At 40.7% G+C, this 13,473-nt stretch overlaps 1 protein-coding gene across 1 annotated transcript in view; it reads right to left on the bottom strand.

Annotated features, from left to right (window-relative positions):
* LAMB1 (laminin subunit beta 1) overlaps nucleotides 1–13,473 on the bottom strand; it is a 61,595-nt gene that overhangs the window by 12,663 nt on the left and 35,459 nt on the right. Inside the window, exons 21-25 of the mRNA XM_016126837.2 lie at nucleotides 10,814–10,977; nucleotides 9,584–9,808; nucleotides 8,390–8,604; nucleotides 7,601–7,697; nucleotides 1,290–1,659 (exon numbers count right to left, since the gene is read on the bottom strand). Coding sequence (XP_015982323.2) covers nucleotides 1,290–1,659; nucleotides 7,601–7,697; nucleotides 8,390–8,604; nucleotides 9,584–9,808; nucleotides 10,814–10,977 — 1,071 coding nt within the window. The remainder of the gene's footprint in view (nucleotides 1–1,289; nucleotides 1,660–7,600; nucleotides 7,698–8,389; nucleotides 8,605–9,583; nucleotides 9,809–10,813; nucleotides 10,978–13,473) is intronic.

The raw sequence follows: 13,473 nt of genomic DNA, 5'->3' as shown, positions 1-13,473 counted from the left end.
CGTTATGTGTTAGGAGGCTGAGCTGCACCGCAGTCTTTTGGATGAGGTAAAATTCCTCATTAAATGCATTATTGCCCCATGTAGACATTTCATAACACCCTGGTCAACTGTGTGGTCCTGGGCACAAAACCTGAAGTTTAAAATCAAGGGACCAGTTGCTTTAAATCTAGAAGGCCAAGGAAGGACTTTCTATAAGGTACTTGAGTTAATGTCAGCTGTTTTCTTTCTGCTTCTCATACATAGAGTTGAGATGAAAAGTCCATCTGGCTTTTTAGAGATACTGATTAAAGTCCCATCTTACAAAAAAAAAAAAAATTATTGTAGTTTTGTCATCATGTAAAATCACTCCAGTGTACAGGATTTAGCTATGAAACAGTCCCCTGTTCATGCCAAATGGTGAGTCTGTAATAAAAAAACCATAGTATTTGGGGAAACTCAAATGTTTCACCCCTTTTTCTGTTTTGTCTTTTGGCCTAGAACTCATTGTGCTATTTTTCTGGGCTCTTTTTTTGGCAAAGGTAGTTGGAATGACTAACAGCAGGAGGAGAAAGAAGGCTAGGAAAAATAGTAGACAAATGATTCCTGCAAAGTTAGGCATCACTCACCTCAATTCTCTCTGCTTTCATTGGCAAAATAAACACTATCCAATCAGAGACGTGACTGCCTAAGGAAGGGCTAAGAAGATTTTCCACTGTAGAAAAATGTCATAATTAGATGAATAAAGCACTGTTCTGGTGGACCAACGGCTGAGCAGCAGAAATAACTTGAAAATAGCATTCTTATTATGGTAATAGATTGAGTGTCTTTGGTAGTAGTGAAACATAATAATAATTACATTATCCATTTCACAGATCAATCCTTTTGTTGTTCTGTAAAGTAAAGGCAAGTATTATCTTCTCCTCCTCCACAGGAGAGAAGAAGGGCTCAGGAATAAGTGAGTCATTCACATTCACGAGCCTAGTCCGTAACTGAGCTGTGACTTCGTTATGGATCCTTTGTCTCCGAATCCCTTGTTCTTAGAGGATTATTTGCAAAGAGGACCTGTGAATATAACATGCATACATTCTATACTGCAGCCTCCACGATTTTGGTCCCCAGTGATGTGCCAACATTCACAAACCCAATGCCCAGGGTGAAGACTGCCGGAAAATAAAAGGCCCAGCATCTGTTTTCACTCACAGGGCTTATCACACCTCCTGATGGAAGCACCGTGCCAAGACATCTTTGCTGTTTATTTATTAAGTTGAAATAATATTGTGAATTCTTACTCAGGCTCATTAACTACTTACTCTGCTTCCTCAAAGAGATTCCCAATATTCTTTAGTGGCTCTGCAGCCAGGTTCTGGGCCAGGATGTCTCTGATCTCACTGACTTTCTTCTCCACTGAGTCCACAGTCTCCCGGTAAGGCCCGATCACACCACTGATCTTCAAGGCCTTGGCTTTTTCCAGGAACTTCTGGGTCCTGTTGGTCAACTCAGCAATAATCATGTCCCAAAGAGCAAAGCACTGGTGGCAGGGAGTGCAGTCAGGGAAGATCCCCGAGTACCCTCGAGTGCACTTGTCACAGCGTGGACCCTCGACACCCTCGATGCAGATACACTGGCCAGTGGACTGGTCACACTGTGGTGTCTCAATACCCCTTGGGTCACAGTCACAGGCTAGAAAGGAAAACAGCAATGCTAGCTGATCTGCTAGATCACAAACCTCAGTCACTGTTATAATGGGAAGGTGTCAACCATTGATGACCATTTACCAATGGCTCTAAAAGAGACTGTAGCAGCTTCCTCCAAAACATGCATTACATTACCTCAACCCTTGCCGACCACTTCTTAAAATCTAGAAGGCCAAGGAAGGACTTTCTATAAGGTACTTGAGTTAATGTCAGCTGTTTCCTTCCTGCTTCTCATACATAGAATTGAGATGAAAAGTCCATCTGGCTTTTTAGAGATACTGATTAAAGTCCCATCTTACAAAAAAAAAAAATTATTGTAGTTTTGTCATCATGTAAAATCACTCCAATAATAGTAATAGTACACAATAATTATTTTAAAAGTTAACACTTATTGTGCTTGGCATTATATAAATGGTTTACATGCATCAATCATCTCATTTAACCCTCACAATAACCCTGTGGGATAGGTTACCTGCCCCAAGTCTCACAGCAGGGAAATGGCTGAGCCAGGATTTAAATTTAGCACTTTGCAACTCCAGACTATGTTCTTAAGCTCTATCCTGCTTCTGCCTTCCTCTTACTCAGACTTCCCTCTGGATCTTACCAGTACAAACAATTCAGGTGACCTTTGATACCATGAGGCATCTGGCCTAAGATACAACACACTAACAGCAGCTGATGACATACCTTGCCCTTCCCTGTCACATAACAGAATGATGAATGAATACTTGGCAAAATGCAATAAACTTGATAAAATGAAATCTAAATCAGAAAGAGATTATGAGAATTCTAACTATCTAGTTCAAAGCCTTTCATCTAAGTGTAATCTAACTTGTGAGTATCTACCATTGTGATAACCACCCCAGACTAAGAGCACAGGCTCATAAAATGTCAGAGTAAAAGAACATGGGGGGGACATTCAAGTCCCAATCTCTCACTGGCCCAGCGAAGCTGACACCTTACATAGAGCCCAATGGTACAAAGTAAAAGTGGCCAGTGGACTGTGGCTGAGGCTACTTGTCACATTGCCTGTGTCACTGAACTCTGGCTTAGAGTCCCAAATCTCAGGCAACTAACTCATTTTTATATCAACACTCGACATTTCTGAGTATTTATATAGTGTTTGAATAACAAAAGCCTGTACACAAATCTTATCTCTGGCCTTAAATCCTTTCTGGGAAAAGGTGGGGATAAAAAAATTACAAAACCAAAACAACCCCCCTCCCCCTGCCCCATCCCTGGAATCTTATTTCCCTTAACTAGACTGAGGATTCCAAGGGCAAGGGTACATCTTAAACCATTTTTCCATTCTCAGCACCAAGCACAGGGTTAACTTGAAAACTGGAGTTCAGTTGTCTTTGCCAAATGAGGCCCTAACCTCATTTTTGGTACCAGCATGCAAGGACATTCACATGCCCCTAAAAAGAAAATAATCCTCCTAAAAATGTCAACGATGACAAAGCACACCAAATTCATACTCTCTCAAATATCTTTATAACATTTTCTTGGGTAAAAAGCTATGATTTACCTATGCAAGACTTTCTAATGAAACATCCTCAAGAACCAGTTTCACTCACAACACCTCTATCCTCTAAACCTAGAAAGCTATGTTGTGGCCTGTAGCATTTCATTAGTTTTTCTTTTCATCGCCTTTGTTAGCCAATTATACTCTAAGTTCTTGAGTAGCAAGTTTAAGTAGTACAGCGTGTGGTCAGAACACAAGTTGTGATCTCAGGCTGCCTATCTGTGAACCCTACCTTCCCCACACCCCAGTTATGTGAGGGAATTGAGTCAACAGTTTTACCTAATAAGGATTGTTTTCAGGATAAATAAATTAATTCTTAAGTGCTACAAGGAGCGTATGGCTCATAGCAAGCATTCAATAATGTTATTGCTATTTCTGTGTCCATGTAAGTGTCGGGTGGTCTCCTGCTCAGTGTTGCTATATCACATTTCCATTGGATAAAGGGGAAAAAAAAGTCGTTGTGGACTTCCTTATCTTTACCTTTTTATATTTACAAATAACCATGATTATTAAAAAAATTGAAGTTTGGAATATTCTACTTCTCAGCCTTTAGGATTGAAAACATAATGTATATGTGGTGACAGAAAGAAAGCTAACTGTGGGCGGTGAACACACAATGAAATACATATATGCCTTACTGTTAAAGTGTACACCTGAAACTTACTGTATTTTATTAACTAATTTCACCATAAAAAGTAAAAAATAAATAAATTAAAATATATAACGTTCTTTTTGGGCCCTTGGGTTTTCAAAACTAAACCTTTTTTCCCCCTTAAGCCTATTGTTTCTCTCTAGGCACTTTAGGCATGTTTCATTTTTCCTTTGTTTTGGGGCATTTTCAAGGATCAGGAAGCAGCTTAGGTGAGCTGGGGATAACTTTAAGTGTGTTCCCTAGACCATTAGTTCCAGGAGATGTTCCTGGAAATAAGGGCTCCACAATCAAGTAGGTTCAGGAGATTCTACATCCTCCTTTTGAAGACTCAAAACAAACATCGACATATTAAGGACTCAGAGGTCTGCAGTAAAAACTCTTTCACATTTTTTCACCCAGTCATATCCCAAAATCATCTGATCATGGAATTTTTTCCTAGTGGAATACCTAGTAACACCCCAGAAATATACTGGGAAAGGCCTGGGAAAACCACTGCCTTCATCAGTTTCTGAGATCAAGAGAATGGAAGGAACTTAGATAATACTGTGTCTGAATGCTATGTTGTTTGGAACTTTAGGAATGGATTTCCATTATCATCTTCCAAAAAGCTAAGTTACCTGGGTCATCTAGGCCTTTCCCATTATATTTCTGGGGTGTCACTAGGTATTCCACTAGGAAAAAATTCCATGAAGGGCAGCATGAAGCCAGCCCTGGAAAATATGTAAGAAGAAATAGGCATGGCTGTATCCAGTGAAACGCTACTGACCCGGTGAGCTGGATTTGGCACATGGGTATAGTTTGTCCACTTGTGGTCTAGCCTAGCACTTCTGGGACCACGTTCTGTGATTAGGATTATGTAAGACAAGGCTTCCACCTACTAACAAGAGTATTTATGTCTCTAAAGAATCAAATTAAATCTGATTTCCTGAGTCACACTAACAATAAATAAAGAACAGGTGGGTGACCGTAAAGGAATCCCAGGCTGAGAAAATACAAGTATTTTAAAAATTCAAGTGTAAGCGAAGAAATGGACTTAAATTCCCTATTAAAACAATTTGAAATGAGAAGCATGATGGCCATTACTCAGAGCCTCCCTCCCATGCTCCACATTTCCAATTTTCCTAGATTTAAGAGACTCTGGCCTTTCCCAAGAGCCAGGGGGCTCTTTGCTATCTATGAATCAACAGAAAGAGTTCTAATGTGACCCTCTGACTCCTGAGGGGCATGTCGCAGAGCTCTAGGCTGAGAATTTCTCCGGCATATTTGGTGGTGGATGGATGAGATTCTCTCTCCATCGCAGCACAGTAGTGGGCTTGTTCAGACTTGGCATGGCTGGCCAAGAATCCCAACCCGCCTGGACAATAGGAACATTCAAAAATTTTTAAGTTTGAAGCTCAACTCATTTGTCTTTTACATAACTACATTTTTTTTTTCCATAAGGAGAATACTTAGTTATGACCTAAGTTTTTCTGTAAGCTTATTGTTAATGAGGTGACGCTAGAAAGTTTTAAATTTGTGTCCCATTCAACTGAAAGATTTGAAATTGAGGACTCTTTGGCAATTAATTATGTAATCTGAGAAAAGTAGTCACATTCTTTCCCCATAGTTCCATCTAATTGCAGATGACACCTATTCCTGTCCTGCTGATCGCTGGACACAGTTCCGTCAAGTTCTTATCCCCCCATTTCCATTTGTGACTACATTCCAGTACATCTAGAGCCCTGAGCTCCATCTGCTTCTGCATTTTTGTCCCTACCATTCGATCATATTGGTCTTTCTTCTACTGCCATCCTGCATGCAGAAGGCCCTGTGGCTAGCGATGACTCTCCATTGTTAAGTCAATTCTTACTCTCTTTGGGTGCATTATAAGTTAAGAGCTTCTTCCACAGGGTGTCAAAAACATTTGGGTCCCAGCATTTTCTTATGTAATAGGCTGACCTTTCTTCTGAATAAAATGAATGAAGAAGTTGTTAAACATTGATACCATGGATTTCACTCTTTGCAAAGTGTCTACAATGTGATCAGCTTTCAGCCTAAAGAAGTTGATACTGTTCCTTTAAGCCATAATTTCTCTGGCAGATTTAGAGCTGAAAGTTTAAAGAAAAGATAAAAGGGTAAGAGGTAAAGTTCTGATCACTAAATGAACAATTCTCTGATTGATTCTGACTCTGGGTAACAGGACTTTTATGCTAACAAAGCTTAGATGGAGCAAAAGGTCAGAAAGCTTGGCAGCCAAAGCAATTTTTCCAGTGACACATGCTGATAGAATTAGGCTATAAGCAATGATAGAATCATTATCTGGAGAAAAATCAAGTCCCTGTGGCATTAGGGCATTTATAAGATTGAGAAATTTAACAGAATAGTGTAAGAACTCTGGAGAAACCATATTTCAAGCAGGGTTTTATGTAAAGAAGACATCTTAGAGCAAGTGGTGCCCTTCTAATGGAAGTGAGAAAATCAGCTCCCATTAAGAACCAACATCTGGACTGAGGAATGATGAATGAAAAAGCACTTGTTTATTGATAGCAAACATCATCTCCTCTGTGGAACAAATCTTTAATCTAAGATGTTGGTTCAAATCCTTCTGGCTAAGCCTCAACTGGAAAAACAAATCATATGCCTTTTGTTCTGGTCTTGCCCACTGTTTGAATTGTTCCTGCTGTTAAGGGACAGTCCTTTGAAGGAACACACAGTATCTAGGTTTCTGATCTTTGGTAGGAGATACTGAATGAACTGTTAACTTGAAGATCTGTGTTATTTTCTTGCTACAATTGTATCCAAAAAAGAAAAAGGTCTCTTTTTTAAAAATTTAGAGTCTAACAGGGACCTAGAATTTCAGAAGTGTAACAAAGAAAATATATCAAAGAACAAATATGCAACTACAGAAGATATTTATGCATAGTCATAAACTTAAAATGTAGGGAAGAAAATTCAAATAGGAAAGAATACAAAAATAGAATAGAAACAATCTATTAAAATCTTTTTTGTAAATGCTTTTACTTTACGATCTGAAAAGTACTCTGGCAAGTAAAAAAAAAATCGCAAAAGCATAAGACTTAAGCAATCCTTGTGATTCATATGATTTTAACAAGTTATTGTTCTTATGAAAATGTCAAGTTTTCCCTCCCAGTACTAGTTTATCATAAGCTTTAGTGGGAATCTGGGTTTTACTCACATTAACAGACTTGGAGTTCCTGTCATCTATCTGACTTGTTGTGCACGAAGGCACTATGACAATGCCCTTTGTGGAGACATTACACAAAGTACAAATGCTGAGTGTTTTCACTGTCAGCAGAGTACTTGACACACTGGAATAAAATGATCTTACTACAACAACCATTTCGCTCTGTATGTGCTGACAAGGAAGATGTCCACAAAATACTGTTCACGGGGAGGAAAAATCAATTTACCGAAATATATAGTTAATATGAGCCCATTTTGGTTAAAAGCATTTAAAAAATCAACTTTGTGTGTGTGGTGCATATGTGTGTTTGCACAGAAACAAAGGTTACCCTAGGGAATAGAGGTGGAGAAATGAACAGGTCTACTTTTTACTACCCGCACTTCTATAGGGCTAAATTGTTAGATTTTTTCCCCCCAAACAATGAGCATGAGTTTCTTTTGTAATTAAACATGGTTTTTATACACAAATTAATTTGCACTGTACTTTAGAGGTTTCCAAAACCTCCTGCAGACATCTGTTCCCTCCACTCCAATCCCATACCAACGCGAGATCTGTCACGGCCTCACCTCGGCACTCCATGCTGGGGTCTCCCCAGAAGAGCTCCTGACATTCGCTGCAGGTGCGGCCTCCGAACCCAGGCATGCACTGGCACTGTCCCGTGAACTGTGGCCGGAAAACAGACCTCAGTCAAGTGGGCTGCAGGGCAGAAGCCAGCCTGCACTTTTTTTTTCAGCTGCCAGTTGGGGAAAATGGGACTGAGCTGTTTGCCTAAGAGGTTGCTCAGGACCCCATGCCAGTATCTCCTAACTGCTTTCCTGCAACAGAGGTTGGAGAGGCCCAGAGCATATTACCCTTTATTAACATGTTTCTTCGCAAATCACGAATAAGCCTAGGCCACCTGGGACTCACTTGCCATGGGGAGCCCTTCATTTTGAGTGCATGTCAGGAAACAGAAGCAGTTTTTACAATGCTGAGTATGGCTGTTTGTTCCTTTCAGGCTGTGTGGCTAAGAAAACAGTCTGATTCAGCAGCCAGGGATTGAAGACAAACAGCACACTCCTGTCTATTCTCATGTGAGTCTGCAGCTGGAGCCCTATGTTAAAATGCTCTGGGTGTATCCAATGGGGCCTCTGCGCATGGTTATGTAGTCCCAGCTAAGGGAGACAAGTGAGGGTTGACATCTAGTCTGTGCTGTGTTTGCCAAGCTGTGTGCCCTGGGGCAAGGCCACGACCACAAGAGGGGGTGCCTTTCTCTAAGTGGGGCAAAGGCACCTAATTAGCTATCACCTGAACCCCATAAAGGCATCTTTCTTTATGCCATGACAGCCTCACACTAGCTATAGAGTCTCATTCACCTCATTACAAGATGGCCCGAAGGAATGAGCAGCATCGCAGTTGCATGGGTCACACCCAATCCCGCTGGCCAGCTGCCAGGTATTAGGTGCACAGTGGTCACAGTTCTGTCCAACCACATTAGGAAGACACAAGCACTGGCCAGTGGTTTTTTCACACTGGCAGTCAGAGCCGTTACAGTGCTCCTGCACAGTGCCCAGGTAATTGCAGACACACTCTGAAAAATACCATAATCAGATTTACTCACATAGTCACATTCATAAAATGTACAGGCCATGTGAAAGTTAGCTATATGCCAATGGCTAAGATTTTCCCTCTCCAGATTTTAGTCTGGAAATGCAAACAAGTAGGGGAAGAAATGGAGGTGTTAAAAAAAAAATCTATGACTGTTGTTCTTCAGAAGTTCTGATAATGTTTTACTTTACACAGTTCTGACATTTCCTGAGTGGACATGCATGATGACATGTTTTGCTTAGCAGTATTTTCTAAATATGCAGATTTAATAAGCTGCTGGTTTATCATTTTAAAATTGAGAATTTAACTGGAGATAATAAAAAACATGCCATGAGAGTTGAGATATCTAATGATTTCAAACTTTTGGCAGGCACCAGCCATAATGGATATATCAGAATGGGCAGAAGCCCTTTAAACTAGGAAGGCTTGAAGGAATCCAGCTCTGCTGGTCCTCAACATTCTTCATGGGTTTGTATCAACGAGATGGGGGCCTGAGGGCTTGCAGCAATGGCAGGAGGAAATGCTGGCTGAGAGAGAGACTTTAGAGGTGTTACTTCTTTCTTTTCCTTAAACTGGAAGGCTCTTTCTATCAACGACAGGGAAAAGGTGTGGAGAAGAGTGGGTATCTAGGATCTGTAAATCCTAGCCAATCAGCACAGTTCCTGGGCAGAACATAAAATCAACACGTTTTATTAGATGGCATTTATCATGGGGATAGCTACAAAGGTTTTCATTTTGGTTGTCTCTCTCAAGCACTGAGTTATGTCTTGAGTTATGTTCTGCTAGAAAATGAGGATGCAAAGAAAAAAATATCAGTCTCATCTTTCTTTTGCCAAAGGTAAAATTTTACCTCTTTGAACAAGTGTATTCCCAAAATGAAATAAATTCCAGAATAAGATCCCCCAACATAGAAGGAAGTGGAAACCATTCTAATGAGTAGGCAAAATGAACATGCATCTTACTCCGACAGTCCTGCTGGAGGGCGTCCCCGTAATACCCATATCGGCAGAGCTGGCAGTGCTCCCCTTCTGTATGGTACAGGCACTTGAGGCACCTCCCAGTCTCCTTGTCACAGGCTTCTGGGTCTGTCGTGTCAATATTGTGGTGACAATGGCAAAGCTGACACATCCCCCCAACTTCTGAAGGATTGCCAAAGAAGCCTGCAGCACAGTCGTCACATCTGGAACCTATTGTCCAATAAAACCAATGGCAGTTAGCTCACTGACTCCATCCACATTCCTGTGCAGAGTCACCCCAGGCTGTGCTGTGCTCCTCACCTACTTCCCGAGCCCGGGGTGACCACATCTTCAGGGGAGAAAAACAGGCTTCTAGTTGTGAGCGGAAAGTATTTTGTCATCTGAAACACTGTGACAGCCCAGCTCTGAGGCCACAGCGGGGCATGGACAGCTTTAAGAGTTCTAGCATGAGGCATCAGCTTCTCATTACACAGGGATGGAACAGGTTAGGAAATACACAATGATCTAACAGGGTAAAGCTTAGCTTGGTTTTAAATCCTAATCCAAAGATTGTATTAACTGAAAAATCACTGCTCCTGCACGAGCAACTTGACAAATGGGGTTCTTGCTGATGACCAAAGTCCCTGTATAAGAAATCTGGAAACTATAGGCAAATGTTTACAGAGCTATGGCTAAGCCTAACTAACTAGTATTTGAAAGGGTGGCATCAAGGATGAAATTAAAGGGGTTCATTTTCACAACTTGCAGCACTCCTTAGGTGTTGACAGATACTGTGAGTATAACAGCAATGAAGAATGTATCTAGCACTGATAGATTCAGTTATGTGGGGGCCCCCTAGGTGATATTCTTGTCTTCTTTTTGTCCACTGTTGGGCCACTTCACTACTTTGAGACTTCTGCTAGGAGTTAGATAAAGGAAGGGAGAAGTCAAATGTAAATTCATCTTTCTACTACTTAAAAACAGAAAAGTGTTCAGAGGGATTCGTTTATAGATTTAAACGAGCTTGCTCTTCTGCTCAGTACTGTAACAGTATCACAGAGATTCAAGAATTGACTCTCCTTCATATGCCAAACAGGAACAGAACGTCCTAGATTCCCTTCACTTTTAGTTAAAGATTATAAAAACTAAACTAAATTGGTTCACTCTCCATCTATTTCTTTAACAATTAACTCATAAAGACACCTCTTTTCCTTCAAGAGTCTCCACATTACCTACCGATGTATCCAGGATTACAGACACATGCAAGCTGTAAAGTAACAGGATCTTGATAGCAGCTACTGGCAAACTGGCGTCCACTGTCAGGACCATCTGGGCAAGGACAAGGGCGGCAGTGATCTCCTGACCCAATGATGGGATCACCATAATAACCAGCCAAACACCTACATCAGCCACAGAAGAGAGACGGCCATGAGCCAGCGTGGTGAGAAAACTATGTTTTCTGAGAATACTCATTCCCCATTCTTCATGGAGGACTTTGCATTGGGACAGTGGTTCTCGAACGTTTGCTCCAATCAGAATTCCCTGAAAGGGCTTGTTAAAACGCAGATCGCTGAGTTCCTCCCCCTTCTGAGATAGCAGGTCCCAGGTAATGCTGATGCTGATGGTCTGGGGATCATACTTTCAGGGCCACTGCATTAGGGTGACAACCCTGGCCTCACCTGGACCCTCCCTCACTTTTCCCCAGGGGAAGAGGCACATCTTCCTAAGGGTACCCTACGGTTCTATCAGTGGCCTGCCTGCCCTGAGCATTCTAGTTGGTTCCCGCCTTGCATTAAAGAGTTTGGGCAGTGGGGTGTGGTTGTCTGTCCCTGGTTCTGCCTGGGAGAATGACATGTTGGCAAGCATGTTCTATAATCCAGCCTTTACCAGTAATAGAACTGATAAGGATGTTCTCCAACTATATGACTCTCGTGTCTGTCTCAGGTGGTTTTAAACTTGGGCAGTGAGGAGGGGTGTAATTTATCAACTCCCAAACCCAACAGGTTCCATCTCTTCTCCTCAAAGATAAGGAATCCAGGGAGGTTAAGTGATCTGCAAGGTTTCCACAACTTGTTAATAATGAGGCAGGATTTGAATCCAGCCTTTTAATTTTTAGCAAGGAATTATTTGACTGTCATGCAGCTTCTTAGCATGAATGATACTTGGTTACTTTTTTAATTCGTATAACATAAGAGCTTGAAGGAATTTGAAGATCATCTAATCCAACTTAGTTATTCTATCAACAGAAAGCTGGATACTTGGAGAGGTGAGCTAACTCACTCAAGGTAATAAAGAAGGTTAGAAGCAGAACTAGGCCTAGAACTCAGGTCTAAGGACTTCTAATTGTTTTTCATGGTAGGTTTTGTTTGTTTGTTTGTTTGTTTGTTTTAGAGGCAGAGGTAATATTATTTAAATGGGGGGGTGAAGAAATAGGAGAAAGTTGTTCAGAGGAAATCAACCTTCTGTTTAAAAATATACAGACAGAATACAAGAACATGATCCCCACTTATATGCTGGGGAACTGGTGGTGATGAAGCAATTTTATACAATGGTTTCTGAGAAAGTTTTCTAGGTAAAATAAACTCAAATAAGTCACGAAAGAATCTCAGTGTTTATTTCCTGCCTCCCACCCGTTTCCCACTTTGGGAACAATCCGAACCTAGAACGATTTTTTTAAATTGATACCATCTTAGAAAGAGGAAAAAAAAATGATGAGAAATTGGCTCAGATTAGACAGCAGAATCAAACTAAGGCTAAACATCTTTCTTCCTCCCACATCCTCTTCTCATTCTCCTGCAAGAAATCAAAATGCTTTACAAGTAAAATCCAAGAACAGTCACAAACACCAACCAAGCCATTCCCACGGGGTGTTGGAGTGTGCTGTGGACAACTAACTTCGTTTACTGTGGTTCCCACGCTACTCTCAGCTCCTCTTTTTCTCAAACTTATTTTCCATTCCCCATTGAAAGAGTAATGGAAAACTTAATGCAGAGAACAAGAGATGGCAGCAATATACTAATTTCTTGTATAACTGTTTCCTTGTTATCCTTTTATAATACAGCTTTGTGGTTGAAAGGAATAATTTTTTACTCAAAAGAGTAATCACTGGAACCTCCCAATTTTTGAATACCTCCAAGCATAGAGCCAAGAGCCACACATTTGCTTCCATGCATATCTTCATGCCATCAATTAATCACATATTTAATTTTTCACTAACAATCTTTCATCTGATAAACAACTTTTGCGCTACCTGAAGCACTTGCTGAGATTTTTAAAACACAAATCCTATAGAGTGAGTAGATATTAAAAGAGAAAATTTATTGACATGGAAGGTAAAGACTAGTACGCCAAAAAAAAAAAGCAGGTTCTAATAGCTTGTCTGGCTTTCTTAAGGAACAGTATAAGTCGGCATGCCATTTTCTCATGTAGACTATTTCTTATCTACTGAGCGGGACTGTAATGTTATTAGAAGCACATTCTATGTCGTATTCCTACTATTATCTATTGCAGTGCTCTGCATCCATAATAATTATCCAATTCACATTTGCTGACAGGAGAATAGATCGACTTTTGCACATTTTCTGTGGTCTCCTGGAAATTGTAGCTGCATAAAGTGTTTAGAAAAACAAAGCTATTTAAAATGACTAATCCCATTTGGATTGGGTTTCTACTCTATGACGAAATTAGACATTAACATTTCACAATTCTCATCCTAGGCCAGAACCTGCTGAGACAGAGATAACTTCTGTACAGATCTACAGTGACCTCTAGGATGACCCTCCACAAAGGCATGTTCTTTTCGGGTTTGTTCTATGCCACATTCCCAGCCCCAGAACAACTCCTGGCACACAGAAGGTAGAAATTAAATATGTATTGGATAAAGGAATGAGTTCCTA

This window comes from Rousettus aegyptiacus, unplaced genomic scaffold, assembly GCF_014176215.1.
Source record: "Rousettus aegyptiacus isolate mRouAeg1 unplaced genomic scaffold, mRouAeg1.p scaffold_m13_p_13, whole genome shotgun sequence".
Lineage (NCBI taxonomy): Eukaryota > Metazoa > Chordata > Mammalia > Chiroptera > Pteropodidae > Rousettus > Rousettus aegyptiacus.
This window is presented reverse-complemented; position numbering and strand designations above follow the sequence as displayed.